The sequence below is a fragment of the Opisthocomus hoazin genome, chromosome 2 (genome assembly GCF_030867145.1).
Source record: "Opisthocomus hoazin isolate bOpiHoa1 chromosome 2, bOpiHoa1.hap1, whole genome shotgun sequence".
Classification (NCBI taxonomy): domain Eukaryota; kingdom Metazoa; phylum Chordata; class Aves; order Opisthocomiformes; family Opisthocomidae; genus Opisthocomus; species Opisthocomus hoazin.
The window spans coordinates 48928228-48950662 of NC_134415.1; the positions used below are offsets into that span (position 1 = coordinate 48928228).

Genomic DNA, 22435 nt, shown 5'->3' on the forward strand with positions numbered 1-22435 from the left:
AAAGGTTTTGGTTTTTTTTAAGAAGAAAAACAGTGCAGACGATGGAGGCTGAGTCATCTTTAATATTTCATCCCAAATTCTCTTTGTACTTCAACGGTTTGATATATTTAAATGGGGGGAAAAGGGGAAAAAAGAAAATTAAGGAAATGCTAACTATTAAATTAAAAAGTCAGTCTTCTTTAACTCTAATGTTACTTCTACAACTCTGAAGTTTCTCATTTTTCAAAGTGCATGTCTGACTTTTGATCCTTTGTACCAGAAATCTGTCACAGATGAGAAAAATTAAAAACAAGGAAGTGGCACAGTTTTGCAGCCAGTGTGGCTTCACCTGACTTCATTTTGCAGAGCAATGAAAGAAAAAACTGTCCTACTTTTAGTTTTTGAAGTTCAAACGAAGTAACTTAAGCCTCAACTTCTCAAGATGTACTAAGACTCCCAGACTCTTAAGAAATTGGACAAAAGCTGTGTTCTTCACTAGGAACTTGCACTAAATATCTAAGGATTTGACAACAAAGTAAAAAAAAAAAAAAAAGGCTTAACTTCTGTATTTTCACAAGTATTGTGTCTGAAATAAACCACCTGTTCTACACATTTTCATAAGAGAGCCTTAGGCAAATGGGCAAAAGTTAACAGTTAATGAACAGATTAAAGGCTACTTTATAAATTCTGAAAAAAAAAGTCAGATATCAAAAACAAACCATTTGAACATATGCTATCCACTAAAAAAGAAAACAAAGAAGTAATTTAAAAACCACCTAAGTCATGTTTTCAGGTAATACAGCTTAAACTATTTAAAGTTCAAATGATGCTTTCCCAAATATGAGTGAATAATACTCTAAATTTAGTCTCCTTTAAAAAAAAAAAAAATTCTGTAGTCCTCCATCCTGTAAACCCTACAGTGCTTCCCTGATTTGTATGCTATAGGTAAGTGATGCCCCCAGAGGACAGGAAAATTAAAGACAATATTTTCCATTATCAACTAACTGAGAAGAGGGAATAGCCAGGGGATTATTTTCTGGATATTCAGTTTGTCACCTATTTTTCCTCTTCTGTTTCTAATATTGTCTCTCTACTTTTTCTCCATCTCTTCCAATATGTCCTTCCTCACTTTCCAGCTTGCCTCTCTTTTATTGCTATGCTGTCCCCTCACTGTGACCTACCTAGTTCTTTTTCTTACTCCACTGTCCATTTGCCATATCAAATTTCCTGTTCCCACACCATCTTCCCTATTATCTGTCAGAAGAGGAGAGGGATTTGATATTCTCAGAGGCAGGATATCTTAGCAACTAAGGATCAGCTGAAGCTCTGAGATGAACCCATGTCAACCTTCCAACGTAGTGAACTCCTTGGAGAAGACTGAACCGCATTCAAACAGCAACAAAAGCCACAATTTATTATAACCAACAAACAAGGATAATTAATCTCTAAACCAAAGAAAACTCAAGTGACCAGGAAACAGAACTGGAAAAAGGTGGTACGCACAGGGTCCCTGCAGAGGAGTCCTGAGTCCCCACAGAAGATGCCAGACACCAGCCTAACACAACCAGTCCTTCACTGGCTTAGAGGGAAACACACTCTGCTCCAGCCCCTCTGCTCCCCAGGTGTTTCTGAGACCCGAGGAGCTGTTCTAGGCTCATCACTGTGTCTCTCAGCTCCTCTATCAGAGCTGACGGCTTCCAGCTTTCTCTTCTTGGCCCTCCCTGCTGCCGCAGGCTGCAGCATCTGGATCTCACTCAAACACGAACAAAGAAACAAGCATCTCCCTCCTTCCTTGAGGGAGTCTACTCTGAAAAATTCCAAATACATCACTCAGCAAATATCTCCTTTCTGACAAATACAAGAGATGTCATATAGCAGAGTGATGTATGGGAGTTCATTTTTCAGGGGGGTTGGAGGGGGCTGGATTCTGGTCTCTCCACAACCTGTTTCCTATTCCTTTACAGCACAACCTTTTCTCAGAGAGGAAGATGTTTTGCCCCATGTACGTGAGAATACTCTTTTCTTCCTGCTCTCCATCCTTTTTGCTCTGTGCCAAAGGTTTAGCTACCCACAGAAGCGGGTTAACCTTTGCATTTCTGGCTGGCAGGAGCAACTCCCCGTTTGTGTGTTGCTTTTTGCCTGGTCCCTAGTGCAGGCAGCCTGGTGAGCCAGGTCTACTTTCTCTGCTCCAGAAAACACCCCATTGAGGCCAAAGTGTAGAAGAGACCCTGCTAGGGTCAACCTGCCAGGCAAACAATTCTGCAGCTTCCCCACTGTACTCAGACCAGCTACAATATATAACATATAAATAGGTACTTCCTCTACATCATACCCCAGCAATGCTGGCACTAAGCTATGCCAAGAAACATAAGCTCTTGCATCTCCTCCCACACATACATGCAGATCTGTTGTAAGTCCCCCTCCAAGTCCGAATGCTGTGACTAACCCCCAGAGATCATCTTCAGTTGGATTCACCAATACATCAGCATCTTCTCAGGATGCACAAGTTCTCACAGCTCTGCTGTTTCTAGTCCTGGTAACTCTCTTCCAGTTTTTAAGACTGTGGTGGGTTGACCCTGGCTGGACACCAGGTGCCCATCAAAGCCACTCTATAACTCCCCCTCCTAAACTGGACAGGGGAGAGAAAACTGAAGGCTCATGGGTCAAGATAAGGACAGGGAGATCACTCAGCAATTACCATCATGGGCAAAACCAAGGAAAGAGGGACAAAAATTTTCTCAAATGGCAAAGAAAATACATTAAATTCTCTGTGCAGGCTGTAGAAAGGCAGAATAAGATGGTGCAGAAATAGTATACACCAACCCAAAGGATATAATTATCTCACATGTAAACCAGTCAAAACCAAATAAAAAAATAAACATTATTTTCAGATGTATGTAATCTAAATGATATTTTCAAAAAGTTAAGCATGCAAATATTGTAACATACCATATCCTTGCAACCTTGATTTTTCTTCCTAGTTCATCTATCCCTTGCCCCAAGATAGAAGTCTTTGGGGGATAAATACCAGTACCATATGGCAGACCACGGTCTAACACAAGGGTACAAGTTTAACACATACTCAGTACCTTTTTAACCCATGATCTGCAAACTAAATATTAATTTTTTTCGTGTAGTCTGAGGTCATGGTGCTTGGCTATTTCTTTAAAGAAATGGCAGCAACTGCTGGGTTTGCAAGGTCATACCTTCAAAGCTCAATGCATTAATCAATCTTCATCAATGTGTGGCCCAAATCCCACTTCTTAAAAAAAAAAAAAAAAAAGAAAAAAGGAATTTTCTGATGCTCTATACAGGGTTTATTTTCCTTTCAAAAATGATTTGCGATTTGATTCATTATCCTCCTATTGGGATTTCTAGCAAGGTTAAGGAAGTGTCACTGTAATAGTACAGCGCAGGACACACAGCAGACCATCTTCATTGTGGCTGTGTACAGCCTTGCCCCACTCCGCATCGCATTCCTGCCAATGCCATGTTGGCTATCAGGACACATCGACTTTTCACCAAGAAATCACAATACCATTTGACTTAAGCAACAGAAATAAGTTCAGAGAGGAGAATTCGCCATAGCAGCTTTATCAGCTCTTCACAAAAAAAGATCTGCTTGTTGCATATGAGCTCATCTCAGTGACATCTGGCAGCATTTATGAAACATCCCCATCTTATGTGGCCAACTGACGCCACAAATTTGTCACCCTTGCCTTGCGTGTGAGGATCGTTCCCGTCCCTTCACGGATGTTGAGAGCCGGCACTTAGCGTTGGCTCGATCTGCCAATTCCAACAGGCCTTTCAGCGCCGTGTTTTCTGACACTGATACAGTGGAACCCATGCTGCAGATGTTCATGCCCCCCCCAGCGTGCCACAGATCCGCTCCTGCCTTTATCGGGCAGCCCGGCTTACCTCGCCAGCTGGCAGTCCCGTGCCCTTTTTTTCTGGCTGCGATAATAAATCCGTAGGGTCACCGCAATGCCGGGTCTCAACATCCGTGAAGGGACGGGAACGATCCTCACACGCCTTAGTAAGATACACAGTCAGATACTTTTATTCCCCCACTTCTGCGGTTATATACATTTTTCATATCTGTACACACGATTACGCTTACATCGGATAGGCTACAGACATAAATCACACACTGTTCACACGCCCCACATTCCCTTATGATTAGTAACTATGCACTAATGCCAATAGCAACAGACTGCCTCCACGTCCTTGAACACATCTTGTTTTTGCTAACCCACATCATGTACACTCTCAGAACTTTCTCAATTGCTATTCTTAGCTGTCCTTTCCAGGGCCCTGTTGAGTTATGCTGTTTTACTCAAACGGCCTAGTCGTGCTAATTCTCAAGCTACATCGACCCCAACAGGCTCTGCAGTGGGACAGACAATTCTCTTCTAAGATGGAGCCTTCTGTATGTTCTGTGTCGCAGAGTCAGATGGTAAAAGACCCTTCCAGATTTATTTTTTGAATGTATTTACATTACAGCAGTCAAGAATATATCCTGAGAGTCTTAAAAGGAAGATCTCATTCTTTGTACAGAAGGATCTTCATTCTTCTTACAGGAAGATTTCATTGTGAATACAAAACCGAAGGCTTTTAGAAACTCATTTAGAAATTATACTATCAGCTGCACAGGTCTAAGAAATTTGTTTTCTTACTTTCTTCTAAAGTCAACCCATTTTTAATTAAGAAACACAATATTATATGCACTACATTGAGTCTGAAAGTTCATTAGCAGGAACATGATAAACTAGTATTTCTAAAAGACCCGTAGACAAAAAGTGTCTGATGTAGATTGTAACAATGATAACCATAAGATTGGGGGGGAGGGGTTGGTTTTGGTTTTTTTAAAGCAAATTCCCCGTTTAACAACCTAACATATTAAAAAGGGGGATATTTACAACAGAACACTGCAGTTACAATTAGTGGCTCTTGAAATTTCACTAGTAATGGGCCTCTCTTGAATGAGAGACCTGACTGTCACCTCACCTTGTCAGCTGATCCACGACTGTCAACAGAAGTGGTTACTATCACCATTCTGGCCCTGCTCAGGTACTGCTGGACTGTGCCCTAGCCACCGAGATCCCCACTGCAACCTGTGCTGTAGCCACCCCTAGCTCCCAGCTTGTATTCTCTTGTTGAACAAGTCCAAACTTGCTGCTCCCTGGCAGCTGTGTAGGATCCTCAAGTAGGAAGTTCAGGGCAGGAAACTCACCTTGGATGCTTTGAAATGCTATGTGAAGGCATTGATCTCTCTGTAGTGAACACAAATGGGGCCTACAGAGACAAGGAACCATGCTTCAACTTCACCTTTACACCCCAACAACTGTTGTCAAACACAGAGGCAGAAAACTTTTTCGAGAGCTTTTCTTTCTTGCAGACTACACCAGTCTTCTCTGAATGGGGCCTCCATCAGTTAACAGTCATCTGTATCTCTGAGAATCATAGAATCATAGAATGGTAAGGGTTGTAAGGGACCTTAAAGATCATCTGGTTCCAATCCCCTGCCATGAGCAGGGACATCTTCCACTAGACATGTTGCTCAGAGCTCCATCCAACCTGGCTTTGAACACTTCCAGGGAGGAGGCATTCACAGCTTCTCTTGAAGGAAGGGGTTAAAAGGGATTTTAATACAAGTGACACTACCTAATAGTTGCTGTGCATTTAAAAAACTGATAGTGCTTATCTATTGTCTAAATTAACTGAAGCAGAGAGTCTTGCACCTCCATACAAAGGGGTTAGTTCCTGATAGGGGCTGGGGGTCGCCTAGAACCGGTCAAGACCGACCCTGCTGTATGGATGGGAGCCAGGAGAGAACTGAGTTTGCGCAGAAACAAAGGTCAATCAGCGGACACCGTGATGAAGAGGAGGGGCCTTCATCTTGGGACCCCCGACGACCACCACTAGGAGGCACTGCGCAAGTGCAACTGGGAGGAGTATATGGAAATTATTTCTCGGAACTGATTTTGATATGCAATGAGGATAGATGCATATGTATAGGTGTATTGGGAAATCTAATGCATATGTAATATTTGATTGTATAAATTGAAGAGTTGCTGCTCGGCATGCACGACTTTGGTGGGACTACCCCCCGTGCTGCCCGGCGCCGAATAAACATATCTACTTTACAGTCTTACAGATTGTGGAGTCTGCTGTCCGCACGTCACTCTGGGCAACCTGTGCCAGTGTTTCACCACCCTCATGGTGAAGAATTTCTTCCTAATGTCTAATCTAAATCTGCCCTCATTTAGTTTAGAGCCATTCCCCCTTGTCCTATCACTACACACCCTCGTGAAAAGCCCCTCTCCATCCTTCCTGTAGGCCCCTTCAGATACTGGAAGGCTGCTGTAAGCTCACCCCGGAGCCTACTCTTCTCCAGGCTGAACAGCCCCAACTCTCTTAGCCTGTCCTCATAGGAGAGGTACTCCAGCCCTCTGATCACCTTGGTGGTGCTCCTCTAGACCCGCTCCAACACATCCATGTCCTTCTTATGTTGGAGGCTCCAGAGCACTCTAGGTGGGGTCTCACGAGAGAGGAGTAAAGGGGAAGAATCACCTCCCTCAACCTGCTGGCCATGCTTCTCTTGATGCAGCCCAGGATACGGTTGGCTTTCTGGGCTGCAAGTACACATTGCCGACTCATGTTGAGCTCCTCATCCACCAGTACCCCCAAGTCCTTCTCCTCAGGGCTGCTCTCGAACCACTCTCTGCTCAGCCTGTATTTGTGTTTGGGGTTACCCCGACTACCCCGACCCACGTGCAGGACCTTGCACTTGACCTTGTTGAACTTCATGCGGTTCATGCAGGCCCACCTCTCCAGCCTGTCAAGGTCCCTCTGAATGGCATCCCTTCCCTCCAGCGTGTCAACCAGATCACACAGCTTGGTGTTGTCGGCAAACTTACTGAGGGTGCACTCAGTCCCACTGTCCATAGCAACACGGCACAGGCTGGTGCGGAGTAGATAAAATTCACTGCAATATCTGATGAAATTGGGCTCCGGGGTAGTTCTGATAATGAGAAACGAGATGGGCCGGCCCCGTCAGAGCAGAGCACCGTCTCGGGTGTGGTGGAGCGCTGTGGCCATGCCTCCCGCCATGAGCATGGATGTGCTGCTCGTCTCCTCGTGGCTGGTTAACAAAGCTGGTCAGCCCATGCTGCTAAACTGGATGCCACCATCAATCGAGGCACGGTTTGTCTTTCCCCGCTCCCCCCCCCCCCCCCCGCCCCCCTTTGCTAAGCAAAACCTTTTTCATCCATGTCTAGGGATCAGGCCTTACAAGAATCACGCTTTAGCCACAAGTCAGGTCAAACAAAGTGACTGTGGTATTATTAATTCGTTGTAGCAAGCCCTCTGCTTATTGCCGGTAAAGCACAGAAAAGTGGTCATTGCACTGTGGCTGGTGTAACTTCATGTCCTTGTCATTGGCTTTGAGAGAAGAGCAGTGAAGGATGGATCTCAACCCCATATAGAAAATAAGTGACTCATTCACTTAATATAGCAATGTCAAAACAAACAGCTGAATATTCATACTGTACTGCAACAAGCCAAATGCCAGGTCCTGCACTTGGGTCACAACAACCCCATGCAACGCTACAGGCTTGGGGAAAGAGTGGCTGGAAAGCTGCCCTGCAGAAAAGGACCTGGGGGTGCTGGTCAAGAACCAGCTGAACATGAGCCAACAGTGTGCCCAGGTGGCCAAGAAGGCCAACGGCATCCTGGCTTGTGTCAGGAATAGTGTGGCCAGCAGGAGTAGAGAAGTGATTGTGCCCCAGTACTCGGCACTGGTGAGGACGCACCTTGAATACTGTGTTCAGTTTTGGGCCCTTCAACTACAAGAAAGACATTGAGTTCCTGGAGTGTGTCCAGGGAAGAGTAACGAGGCTGGTGAGGGGTCTAGAGAACAAGTCCTGTGATGAATGGCTGAAGGAACTGGGGCTGTTTAGTCTGGACAAGAGGAGGCTGAGGGGGGACCTTATTGCTTTCTACAACTGTCTGAAAGGAGGTTGTAGTGAGGCAGGTGTTGGTCTCTTCTCCCAACTAACTAGCAATAGGACGAGAGACAATGGCCTCAAGTTGCATCAGGGGAGGTTTGGTTTGGATTGGATATGGGGAAAAATTTCTTTCCTGAAAGAGTGGTCAGATGTTGGAAACAGGCTGCCCAGGGAGGTGGTGGAGGCACCATCCCTGGAGGTGTTCAAAAAACATATAGATATGACATTTCGGGATATGGTTTAGTAGGCATGGTGGTGTTGGGTTGATGGTTGGACTTGATGATCTTAGAGGCCTTTTCCAACCTATGATTCTATGATCTGCAACCTGTATTTCCCTGTTCATTCTCCCAGTGGTTCCAAAGTGAGGACAACCCTGTAATATCCCGCTCAAAAACTGTCATGTGAAGATCAAAAGAAGCTTAGTATAATCCTCCAGATCAGGCAGTGCATGAAGTTTATCATAATAGTCTCACATCTGTAGATCTGTTAGTAATACCATCTATACGCATAAGCAAAAAACGCAACAGGCAACATAGTTGGAACCAGACAGTTTTTGGTACTATGCTATTTGTTCAAAATTAGCCTGCATATTTTCACAAAAACTAGAGTTACAGCTGCGTCATCACATCTTAAATCAACTGACACCGAAGGATTCTACTTGAAAAGTCTACTTAATCCAGCAGCATACGCTTCACCAACACAGTGAGAACAAGTTGCTCTTCACAAAATCCTTAGAAGACAATGAGACTGTCAACAACAGCTAATGATTAATGGAGCACAAGTGCTCCAAAGCAAGACAATTATTAAGAAAACAAGAGAAACAACAAAAACTCCAATCCTCCCCTCTACCTTTCACTAAGCAAGAGACACAGAGTTGCAGCCTAAGGTGTTCCCCAAGCCTACAGACACTCAGGAGCAGCTACGAAACAGCTGAATTTCAGTGAGCTCCTAAACCTCAAGTTACATTGTCCAGGAATCATTCTTCTCAGAGACATTCCTTTCTCACAGATAGCTGTTATCCATCTAAAACTATTTTACTGATCAAACAACATGAACTATTCAGCTCTCTGAAAATGCTTTTTTTTTTTCAAATTCTACACTACTAACATATAAGACTTATGCACAGAACAGTCAATGAAATGTGATATTTGATGTCTGCCTGTCAATTAATTTTGTCTCATACTGAATCTATCAGAACACCTATAAAGCTAATGGTATTTTCCCAGAGAACCATTTGGAAACTCACAGGTTTCATTAGCTACTCAGGACAGACCAAAAAAAAAAACATATCTCATCATTGACCAAAACACAAGAGGAAGGAAGTTAAAGGAGGAGAGACAGAAACTGCATTTTTGTGGAATTGCCTGAACCAAGCCAAGAAAATTTTCTGCACAAATCTAACCCACCAGACAACAATAACCAGTAATGAATCCCAAAACCAGGCTTTCACAAGGCTCTTGTGCATTCAGATTCAGTTTTACAATAATAAATTCACACACTGAACTCATTTTCCTACTAGAAATACCTTGGGAATTGCGTATTATGCTGGAAGCAAATACGCCAGGGAGTTTTCTGTATCTCAGGTGCTCTAGTCCTAGCTAGCAATTATGAAATCAGAGGGATCACATGGAATAAATATTTACCCTAATCAAACTTGCACTGAGCTACATGATACGGTTACAAGTGATGTTTTTCACACTTTACTTATGGGAACAAATTCTCCTATTTATTTGTAGACTGAGGTGCTGAATAAAGTCCTAAAATATCTCTTAAAAATATCAGCAGCCAAAAGTCTCGTGCTGCAGAACGAAAGGCCAGATGAAGCATTGAAGGATCTACCTCTTAAATCACTTATGTAGCTAGTGGCAAGCTAAAGCTGATATGGTAGTACTACGTATATAAACCTGCAGGCTTTCAGAATACTCTGAACATAATAAAATTAGAAATGTGAGCTGGAAACATGTATGTAGCAAAATGTCCTTCCTGTGTATATACTTCCTGGCTGTTATAGGTGACAAGAACATGAACTTTAAAATTATCTATACCATAATTTACTGTAATTTGTACTAAATAAAGGTGAAGGCTATAATCACATCTATGTAATACTATTGTAACATTTATACACAGAATGGCTGAATGGCAGGATTCAGAGGGATGTCATCAGTGGCAGAGTCTAGCTGGAGGCCTGTAGCTACCAGTGTTCCCCAAGGGGTCAGTACTCGGCCCAGTCTTGTTCAAATTCTTCATCAATGACCTGGATGAAGGGATGGAGTGTACCCACAGCAAGTTTGCTGATAACACAAAAGTGGGAGGAGTGGTGGATACACCAGAAGGCTGTGCTGCCATTCTGTGGCACCTGGACAGGCTGGAGAGCTGGGCACAGAGGAACCTGATGAAATTCAACAAGGGCAAGTGCAGGGTCCTGCACCTGGGGAGGAACAACCCCATACACTAGTACAGGCTCGGGACTGACCTGCTAGAGAGCAGTTCTGTGGAGAGGGACCTGGGTGTCCTGGGGGATGACAAGGTGACCATGAGCCAGCAGTGTGCCTTGGCTGCCAAGAAGGCCAATGGGATCCTGGGGTGCATTAAGAAGAGTGCGGCCAGCAGGTCAAGGGAGGTTCTCCTTTCCCCCCACTCTGCCCTGGTGGGGCCCCATCTGGAGTACTGCGTCCAGTACTGGGCTCCCCACTTCAAGAAAGATGAGGAGCTACTGGAGAGAGTCCAGAGGAGGGCTACGAGGATGATCAGGGGACTGGAGCATCACTCCTACGAGGAAAGGCTGAGGGAGCTGGGCTTGTTTAGCCTAGAGAAGGCTGAGAAGGCATCTTCTAAATGCCTATAAATACCTTAAGGGTGGGTGTCAAGAGGATGGGGCCAGACTCTTTTCAGTGGTGCCCAGCGACATGACAAGAGGGCAATGGGCATAGGAAGTTCCACATGAACATGAGGCAGACCTTCTTCACTCTGAGGGTGATGGAGCGCTGGAACAGGTTGCCCAGGGAGGCTGTGGATTCTCCTTCTCTAGAGATATTCAAAACCCGCCTGGACGAGGTTCTGTGCAGCCTGCTCTAGGTGACCATGCTGTGGCATAGGGGTTGGACTAGATCTGCAGAGGTCCCTTCCAACTCGTACCATTCTGTTATTCTGTGAAATATGTACCCTAAAAATTACTGCTTTATTTTTCTTTCAATATTTATGGAAAGATACATTACTAAGGCTAGCAAAGTTCTAGGCTAGAAAGCAAAAATTAAGGACTGCCATTACTTTAGGATTTGTATTTCAAAAACTATTTCTTAAATGCTTTTCTTATACTTAATATACTTTTTATACTTTTTTTATACTATTTTATAATATAATTCCCAGAGGTATTATTTTAATATATATCATGGCATTCAGTATCTACAAGCACATCAATGTTGCAAACAATTTTCATTTTAATCTGTGCCTAAATATACAGTTTCATAAAAAAAAAGCTGTTAGGCTGTTTATGCATTCTTGGTGTTTGTCTGAGGTGGTTCTATTAAATTTGTTACTCCTATTAGGTTTTTCCATTGTATAAAGCCAAAACTATAGTACATATTTGTGATTATTTGAAAAAAAAAAAAACCCACATCCAAACTTGCTAGTTAATATCCAGAAACATCCTTCTAGTCCAGGCAGAACACATCAACAAGTTCATTTCTTCCCGGGATCAAATCTTCAAATACAGAAATAAATCTTAAATATTGTCATAGACTATGGTCACTAAGGGTCATGGATTTCCTAGAGGCTGAAAGAACCTGAATTAAGAATCCATATACAGACAAACCTAAACTTTCTAAAATAATGAGATAGCATTTGTAGCAAGATTTGTACTATCATCTTCATTACTATATGCTACACCCTGCTCTCTAAAGTACACGTAACCTATGAGTTTAAATTGCTTCTGGTCATGACAGTTTCTGAACACCAATCTTAACAATCATTGGACTTGTGAACAGACTGGGACTTCAGTCACCACAGGACCAAGGCTTTGGCATGAGCATTGCAGATTTCGGAACTAGCTAATTTTAAACACAGTCTTAAAAGTTAGAAATAGAATCATAGGTTGTAGAAGACCTCTAAGATCACCAAGTCCAATTGTCAACCCAACAACACCATGCCTACTAAACTATGTCCCAAAGTGCCACATCTACACGTTTTTTGAACACCTCCAGGGATGGTGACTCCACCACCTCCCTGGGCAGCCTGTTCCAATGTCTGACCACTCTTTCAGGAAAGAAATTTTTGCTAATATCCAATATAAACTTCCCCTGACACAACTTGAGGCCATTGTCTCTTGTCCTATCGCTAGTTAGCTGGGAGAAGAGACGAACACCTGCCTCACTACAACCTCCTTTCAGGTAGTTGTAGAGAACAACTACTTTGTTACAGTTACTGACAGCTACAGTGCTGTGAAAATTAACCCTATCCCAGCCAAACACAGACTCCAAGATGAAGAAAACCATGTACCTTCTCTCTGGGCTGGGATTTTTTCCTCAGTTGTATGCTCTTGGATGGTGGACTTTATTTCGACCTTGTAACACCACTCCTATATTATAACAGTTCTTCAAAACAAACAAACGACAAAAAAAAACCCCACTCCCTCCTATAACACCAAAAAGCCTGAATTTGTGCTGTGAATCACAAATGCTTGATTCAGAAAGGTGACATTAACATGCTGCAGCACACGAGACATTTTACTAGTGGCTTGAACAACATCAGATTCCTCCTGAATCTGATTAGTACATACAAGAAAGAAGTTGATCTCCCTCTGACATAACTGTAAAAGCCAAATTGTTCCTCCATGTATTGCCAGGACCAATAACAGACTCTGAAAATGACTACTCAAACACATTTTCCTAAGTGGGGAAGAGCAGTCTGCAGAGGTATTCAGGTGGCCTTTTTCAACCGGATAACTGCCTAGATGTTTTTTTCAAGAATTAGATGCAATCAGGATATTGTTGACAGACTACAAGTCTAACATCCAAGAGGAAATAGCAATTCATTCAAATCAAAAATACGATACTTACATTCATTTGAAAGTAATTTTTTAAAAAGCATTTGTGGAAAGAGAAGATATCAACTTTTGAGTCAAAACTCATTTTTACCTTTAAAAATTTTCCTGACAATCAGAAAAGATGACTTAATTTTTTTTTGTTAGTTTTTTTCTGTTTTTTTTTTTAAACTTTCCTGAGATATTTGGTACATGGTAGTTTCAATTTCTGGGTTTCATACTGTTTTGGAACGGGAATGATCTTAAGTCCCAGAATCTCCACAAAACACAGATCTACGTACTTTACTCTTTAAAACTCAAGGTCATTCTATGCTCAATTCATTTTTAGCTTAAAGAATATGTCAATGAAGACCATATTTTTGCATCCCTTTCTTGAACATATTAAGGTTTTTTAATATATTGCCCAGGCTTCTTTACTTGTGCTAACTCTCAAAGCGGGAGCCGTTCTATTGCTTGAATGATTTATCTCTTCTAATATCCAAAGGGACACATAGAAAGGAAATAAAATGTTAACAATTAAAAGTTAGATGTAGAAACCAAGAACTCTAATTCTACAAACACTCACTCCAATGAACTAAAGCTCTGTCAAGCACAGCTCCTCATATCCTGAATGTCCAGAGTCTCCAAGCCGGTCAGAAAGATCAATTTTCCATTTTGCAGAAACCTGGAAGTCACTATTACAAAAGAGTATCTGTGGAACAATGCTGCTCTTTTAAATGAGGAGTTGTCAGGATGACATGATCCGACTTTAAGTATCTTGCAATGAACAAAACAGCAGCCTCCCGGGAACAACATCAGTCAGCAGTAAAGGGAATTAATGGTAACACACGGAGTCACAGTTTCACTACAACATCCATCCTGCATCTAGCAGTCTTGGAGCTTTAAACTGCTGCAGGGCTTGCCAATCTTACTAGAAGCATACGGCTGAGAGGAATATTAGTTTTGAGTAAAAATCTGTCAAAAAAAAAATATTTTCAAGTCTCTACCTCCACTCTTTTCTGCAAAAGAAATTTTACCAAAACTTACCTCTGGATACTTCAGTTTTAAAGTTTTATGCATTTCTCGAAAACGACTGTACCGCCTGAATACTGTCCATGTCTCATCCAGGACTGTTATCTACATCAGACAACACAAAAAGAAGAAACAGAAGTAAAACCACACAATTCACAACACTAAAAACCATGAAGTGTGCAAGGTTAGCAGATTAAAATGGGCAATTCTTAGTTCCCTTAAATGCATAAGCTTTTACAGGTTTGCATAACTTTTCTTTCAGTGACAGAACTGTATTTAATAAGGAGCACAGATTGCAAAGCAAAACAACCTGAACACATTTATTTCGTCTTCCAGAGTGGTTTAACAAGGCTGTAAACACATTAAAATACCCAAAATAATTCCTTGGTGCAGCTATGCAGCTCTCAGCATTACAATCAGTGGATGCTCTATTAATGAATGAATACCACCCAGCACAAGTGTATTGTAGCCTCTCTGTACACTCATAGAAACGTATATTCTCATATACACACACATATACGTAGATACACACAATTAATAAATACACATTTCTCAGATGCACAGAGTTCATTACCACATAGAATGAGATTCCATTTTGTAGGGTAAAAAATTATACATGCCAGCTTTCAGTAGAAGATATTATTTTAAAACACTCTTGGTCTGTGTCATCAATATGTTGATGAACATTCAATTTACACAGAAAGTTTCATTAAAATCAACAGAATTACTCCTGTGAATAAAGTGCATAGCAACAGGAGTGAAGGGGGAGGGCAAGTCAAACTTACCATCAGTTATTCACAAAATCCTCACTGGAACTGAGAAAACAACAAAAACTTCTGGGAAAGAAAATTTTTCACTGTCTGAAATTAGGTGAAAGAAATTTGTAAGTGGGTCATAAAAACGCTGTGACTGGTGCCTTTGACTCCACAACAAAGTCTTTCTGTAGCTCTGGTGATCCAAGGCTACCAAGAAGCAATGCTGCAGGGAGAGGTGAGCATTTTTCTACATTGACTGCCAGAGCTGGAGAAAGCCAACTGGCACTGCCTAAACCTGAAAAGACTGTTTCTTTTTCATGTAACAGGCCTAATATCTGATATTACCTCCACCTGGCTATGATTTTATACACGAAGATCAAAAAAAAGCATTTTCATAAAACACATTTCACAAAGACACAGGTTTTTTTAATCTTAAGCGACTCCTAAAATCAACAAGTAGTTCCTTTGCTACTGAGCAGATCTGAAAGTTACGGAGCTGAAGAAAGTTGCATGGAACAGGATAACTGAGTAGGAAAAAAAGAAACCAGAGCAACAAAGCCAGAAGAAATCAGCATCCAAGCACCGTTGCTGACAACTGCTACCTCATGCTCGCAACAAAATCACCTCTGGTCCACAGTTCCCGTTCCCTGCTGCCTTTGCTGCTATATAAGGAACAAGGAAATTGGGGAAGTGTCGTAGAAACCAAAAATTGTTGTGTGTCTTATGACATCAGGAACCAGGTTTTGGGTTTCAGGTTTATTTTTTTACTATTTTTACCTCTATTTTAAGTAAAAGATAAAACTAAACAAAAACAGCATTCTCAAAACATTTCACAGATATTAAAATATAGGTTCTTATAGCACATCTCCACAATGCAAATGCATTATTTCTGATAAAATTAATCTTTCATGTCATCAATAAGCTTGACTGCTACTAGGATGCCTGCATGATGGACTATATTTCCTGAACGTATTGTTAACAATGTCTCAAACTTTACAAATCAGATGAGTGGATTTAACATGCATAGGCACTTTTAACTAAAAAAAGTAACAATTCAGGAATATGCATGTTAAACTGATCTTGGTTAACCAATTATAAATTTTGTTCTGAATAATTGCTTTAAAGGCCTTTGTGATTTCAATGTTCAAGTAAACATTAGAGTGCAATGGATAATCATAAAACAAAGATGTTACTCATTACTGCTTTTCTTAAATTCTGTATTTTGATATTTCCAAGTTGTGAAATTTTGCCGTGATAATTTCATTTGTACATGATCTTTACTCAGAAATGCCCTCTTTTTCCCCTAGGGTTTTCACAGCAGCATGCCTTTAGGGGAGCAATCTACCACACAGCATCCAGGACACTTCCAGCTACACAGGCTGGGGAAGAGCATCTATGTCAGCTTGCCAATCGTGTTGTTAGCTGTACATCTGACAGCTGTCTAGGTGATACAAGGTGGTACCAAACTTACCCAAATCAAATTGCCCATAGCCAGTTATTTATTAGCTTTCTTCTACAAAGTTTCATAAACAACTTGTTAGAGACAGTCAGGAGGGAAAACAGAAAAACCATGTATCTCTGCTGCCTAAGAACTGAAGGGTTTTCTCTAGAGCGTGCCCTGGTGGTTTGGCTTGACCTGACTCAGTCCCTATCATCATCTCCATTTTCTTTCCTAATTCTTGTAACGAGACTAGCAGGTAAATACACTGTAAAATTTTATTGTTGTTACTGCTGATATAATTGGAAAATTAATTTCAAAGCTAAACAAAATCTTAACTGGTCCCTAAAACTCACTAATAATGTTATTAGAATCAACAGGAGAATTACAGCACACCTGGCATAGCAATAGCATTTCCACAATAGGGCCTTTTACTTCTACAGCTGATCCAACCAGTTTGGGCTGGGATTCTTTTCCCGCATTTGAAAAGGCTGTATGACACACCACAGAGGCTCTGTATGCAAAGGATGGACACATATGCAGATCTTTTGAACAGCAGCAAGTAAATTGGAACAGCCCTTTACTTATTACTTGTAATTTGCTAATATAGTAGTTAAACTATTTTCTTAACCAAAAAAAAAAAGGTTGAGTAAGTATGTAAGACAGATTTTTATAATATTCCTATCCGGGCACTTATGTGATCCTAGATTTGCCTCAAATTGTGACTTTTTTTTAATTCAAGCATACCATTTCCTACGTAAAACTTATAAAATTGAAAGCAGATATTACAGCCCTGTCTCCTTAACTCTTCTGTGTGATGATTGACAGAAAATAGCCTAACAGACATTGTCATCCTATTTCACTGTAAATCATGTCACAGAATTTTGTCACAGAATTTGTTCCCCTTCTGCCCCATAGAAACAGAAGTAAAACCAGGGGCGGGGCACAGGGGCAAGGTAAGAAATATTCCACCTGATTCTGAAGTAATCAAAAAGAACAGCACATGCCCACCTTACTTACCTGGGCTGGTTAAACTGCCTACAGTAATTGTGAAAAATCGTATTTCTCCAAACATACCTTGTTGAAACTATTGCTCACACTGTCAATGAATACAGCATCTGAAAAGCTAAAACTTGCAAGATATTAAGGGATTTATGCAGACGTACTTATTGAAACCTTTTTTTATTAATTATTGAGGGTATTAAACCAATAGAGTTGGGGGAAGATTGGGCTTTTCTTTTTCCTGATTTAGTTAGATATGGGGCATACATCATTTTGTTTAAGAACTATGTATCAATGAATGAGCACTGCTTCTGCTTTACTTCAATGCTGCAATAGTTCGCTGAACTCAGAAAGAAATGTTGACTAGAAACATGGATATTTTGAGCAGACCCATCACAGCATTTGGCTGAACAGAACTGTGACCAGACCTGCAGAAAAGCACTGCTTTGGAGTGCATCTGCCTGGATCTTCTCCTACAGAGAAGTCACCAAAGATGACTGTGAGGCTTTGAAACACAAGCAAAAGCCAGTTTTGAAAGAATATCAAACAGGATAAATAAAATGAGAGAATTCAGAACAACAAGGGAAAGTTCATTAAAAATGAGAAGGCTTATCGCAAACTTTCCCTCTTGTCAGAGGATCCCCTCGTGCAGGGCTGTGCCTGATTCCAGGCTTTGCTTCGATTACGTGCTCTTGGGAGACCCTGCGTGCCTTTATGAGAGCTGGAGTTCCCCCTTCCCTACTGTTTTGCTGCTCCTTCTGCCATCCATAGGTACTGTCTGCAACCACAGGCGCTGTCTGTAAAAGACACCAAGTCTCTTATGGATGCAAAAGCTCTTCCTAGACGCTTTTTCTAGTGCAGCCTTGTCTGAATATTCTGTGTATCACACATGAAAGGAAGAGGAGAATACAAGAATAGTTTCCTGGAATTCAGCACTAACACAAATATGTTTAGACCTGATTAAATTACTCCTGTTTCATCCTGTCTTTAAAGACAACACATAAAACTGTCACTCATATGGAAGGTTTTTTGGAAATGTATGTATTCATACTGAATACTTCGTAGCACACCAGCACAAACAGCTCTGTGACATCTCTTGCTGCAAAAGGAGAAGTCGATATTTAACTCTAATTAAAGTATGATTCTGTTTCTATTTTGAACTCTCTCCAATTGGTTCTCATGGGCATCACTCAACATCTTAAAGTAGGATCTCTACCCAGTGGAAGAACTTAAGTAGACAGATCTTAAGCTGGCCCATTCCCAAAGGTTATATATTTCTAGATGGACAAGATGCTGAAACTGCACTAAAAGAAAATATTTTTGGATGGTATGTTAGAGTTGAAAAACTTATGAACTGGCTGTGATGCTGCCAAGAAAAGTGGAATTCCCTCTCTCTCTTTTAGCATAAAAAGGAAATAACCTTTACTACTGTATGTCACAATAAGAATTCAGGTATTTGTCACACACAGAAATTAATCATATTTCTTCCTCTATACAGGAATATGCCAGGATTTAACTACAAACACAATGACTAGAAACATCTGCTGAAGAAAATACTTCTGAGATACATAGGATTCAAAGGTTTGGGGACTGTCTTGCAATTCAACTCAATCATCCCTTGTCCCTTTGTCAGATTTCAAAGTGCTACATGCAGATAGGTCAGCTACTCATTTTTCCAAGAGTAAGAGGAACCTTGGTGAAGAAAGCTTATCTGGGAACTAGCAAAAGAAATGAGATTAACGCCTCAGCCCTTCCCCAAGGCTGACACATATTCTAATACGAGATCATCTGAAAATAATCTTGAGCAAAGTAAGGTAAGACTGAAATACGGAATTATTTCAACATCATGACCCATCAAGAAGGGATGATATAAACAGATATACATTCTCTCCTTCCTGCCCTGTCTTCCTACTTTCCTGATTTTTAAGGCAAAAAAAATCACTACAGCATGTACTCTGATTTCCCATAGAATAAAAGTAACAGCAGCTGAAGATTAATACAGACCAAAGTAGAGCTGGGAGCTCTGCAGGGGAAAGGTTTAAAATAGAAAAGTTTGTGGAAGGTTGTGGATTGTAGCTTGGAGCCAAATCCTGACCACAGCAAAAGCAGCCCACTGTGACATACAGAGACATGGAAGCAAAGGAAAAAGCATAAACAGTTGATTGATTTGTGTAAGTGAATGACTGTAAGAAATATCCCAAGGACTACCAAACTAAGTTCCATAGGAGCTTCAATAGAAATATTTAGTGCTCTAAGGAAGACGACAGCAAGGAAATACAATTATTAAAGTGATAGCCCATTTCCTACTCCACATATCATCCATTTCTTTTCTTCGAACTTCATCAAAACAGCTATTTAAGCAGCATTTTCTTTCAGAGGCAGCCTAGAAATGGCACAGGAGAAACAGAGAAAAGATAGTGCTGGAAACTACGCCAGAAGAGAATAGCCATTCCACATACGCTGCTTTTCACCAGAGCACCCTGTTCTTTCCTGGTTACAAATCCCACCCCCTTCCAAGATTTTTCTTCCATTACATTTCTTCCCAGGTAAGTCCAAGCCTTCCCACACATACTCTAACTGTCCCTTCATCTCGCAGCTGCTTATATGGCTTTTAGCGAGAGAGGGAGAATACTTCGAAAAGAAATCCACCAACTTGCTAAAAAGAGAAAATACCTTTTTACTATATTTACCTTCACTAATCATTACCCAGCTGAGCAAATCCCGTGTGCTGATAATAGTTGGCAGCTAGAAAAGTCCTTGGGGAAGTTTTGTATGTGCTTCCTCTTCTCTCAGCATCTCTATGGCTCTGGGCTTTTGCTGGCCCTGGGACATTCGAAGTTTAAAAGGAAAAAGGAAGTATTCCATCCACAAATCTTGCAATATGTTTTAAGATAAAAATTTAATTAGCTGAAACAGAGCTAAGATTGCCCATCTTAATAAAAGCCTTTGTAAAAGAGAATGTGAGCATAGTTCAAAAATGGTCCTACATACTGTGAGGTCAGGTCACTCCTCCAACTTAACACCAGCTAACAAAGCATCTGGCTGTACATTCAGTGAAGAAGACTGCCAATTCTGTCTCTGATGCCACGTACATCAGCTATGCTACACATCCACATGCACTGAGAGCACTTTTCCAATCAGACTTCACATCTTCCTTTGAAAAAACACTGGCTTAGTACCACAAAACATAATGAATATGCATTTTTTCCCCAGCATTTCTGCACAGATCAACTGAGGAAGCCACTAGAATGGAAAGGAAGCAGATAACAGTCTGGAGAAGAGAGATCTTGGAAAAGCAGGGTGGGAAGAATCAGAACAAAGAGAGCCCACTAGAAATCAAGCCTTTGTTGTTGATAAGTGCAAAATACTTTAATTATGTTTTCATTAATACAGGTAAATATTTTTAATCTAATCATTTTCTACATTTGACACTCAACTCAATACAGAGCTTTCCTATAACCAATATGTGTTTAATCCTTATCACTGCAATGCTTTCAAACTGAATTACTTTATATTGTATCTGGAACTGCTCACCACAAGAGTTTGATCACCTTCATAAAACTGTTCCACTTGGAAAATACCTGTCTTTGTAGTGTCCTGTATTGTGCATGCCTTCAAGGCCACTTCAACAACAGAAATAAACAGAATCAAAAATTGCACTTAGTGGAACAAAATCTACATTTCACTGGGGTTAGTAAGGCGATTTCTGAAATCTGCAAATTCTCAGGTGCACTTCCAGATGCTCTTTCCATCTTTGCTAACTGTGTTGCAGTCACAGTGAACACCAACAGCTGGTTACAGCAAACTAGGAACTATTTGGTTTTAAGCAAAAGGCATTTTTCTATTATTATTGCTACCATGATGCTACTGCTGCACAGATGCAAGCAATGTATGTACAGAGACCCCAAACATTAAGGAGAAGCAACTCAAAAGCACTTACCTTTATTTCAAACTCATAGTGTTCATCCTTTCCCTGCCCACACAGGACATAGCGTGGAATACTAATTTTAATTGGGTCCTTTAGGTCATCTGGATTTGCTCCCAGAGAATGACAGACCATCCGCTTTCATGTGCATACCAAATAGGGAGAACAAAGGAAAACCAAAATCACTACATAAGGAAAAAAGAGAAGAACTTCACTAAAAATGAGAAAATGTTCTTGGCCAGGAAAGCAGGGAAAGAGAACATAGACAAAGCAGAAATTATTTTAAAAATGAAGGAATTATTGAAAACAAAGTGCACATCCTTTTATAAGCAAGCCGTATCATTTTGTCATGCATGAAAAAATTTATGTGAAATGTGTTAAAAAATACTGCTTATTCTTTGAAAAGGCATTTTCATCTCAGATAACAAAAACAGGAGAAAGCAGAAGAGCTTCTAAATAAATATAAGAATCAAGCCTTCACAGCCAGCCATATTTTTTGTATGTCTTTATATAAACAAACCTGGTTACAATATCACGCAAAGCTGCAGGGGATCAAGGCAATTCAGAAATTGCCTAGGTCTTAGACTTTTAAATACAAACTGATGTTATAATTAAGAAAGTATAGATAAATATATCTGACAGTAATCCACTGTCAGAACGGTTTCCCACTATTTTCTTTAAATCATATCTATTAACAGAAAACTGAACTATGATAAATTTTTATGGTCTTGACAAAAAAGTCTAAGAAGGTATTTTTAATCAGGGCACATTCCTCTGACTAACAGCCAGAGGGAATCTGTAACTCTGAAGTTATGTCAAAAATAAAACATTTTTGCAACTGAAAGGATTAATCATTTGCCATGAGTGTGTCCAAAACCAGCATATGTATTTACAATAAATAAGTACAGAAACTGCCTTTTAGAAATCCTCCACTTTTTAGTTCAATGTATTTGATCTGAAAAGCTTAAAGAACTTGTACTTTAAAAAAAAAAACACAGCACTATAACAAATATAAGTTAACCATAACAAAAAAGATTGAAAAACTATCACTTTAAAGTTATTACCATGTTATATATTTGTATTTAGTGATACTATCAATCACATATACAGATACTGTATTCTCAACATTCATTTTCAATCCCTTAGCAACTACCATGAGACATGTTGCCTGGTCAAAATTCTTCACTCTTGACCAACACTATCCCCACACGTGAATGTGTCTGGCACTTCCACTCACTGACACTTGGTCTCTTTGTAGCAGCTCTCAGTGACTCTCAG

General features: G+C 40.7%; 1 protein-coding gene across 5 annotated transcripts in view; it reads right to left on the bottom strand.

Annotated features, from left to right (window-relative positions):
* Positions 1-22435, bottom strand: part of LOC104334297 (kinesin-like protein KIF16B) — a 156337-nt gene that overhangs the window by 37819 nt on the left and 96083 nt on the right. For 2 of the 5 annotated variants that reach the window (XM_075413513.1, XM_075413512.1), the window contains 3 exons: positions 21173-21295; positions 14053-14142; positions 3898-4011 (listed from right to left, as the gene is read on the bottom strand). In XM_075413513.1, the coding sequence (XP_075269628.1) occupies positions 3898-4011; positions 14053-14142; positions 21173-21295 (327 nt within the window). Of the gene's footprint in view, positions 1-3897; positions 4012-14052; positions 14143-21172; positions 21343-22435 lie in introns of those variants that run through there. The other 3 variants (XM_075413515.1, XM_075413514.1, XM_075413516.1) reach the window with 2 other exon arrangements.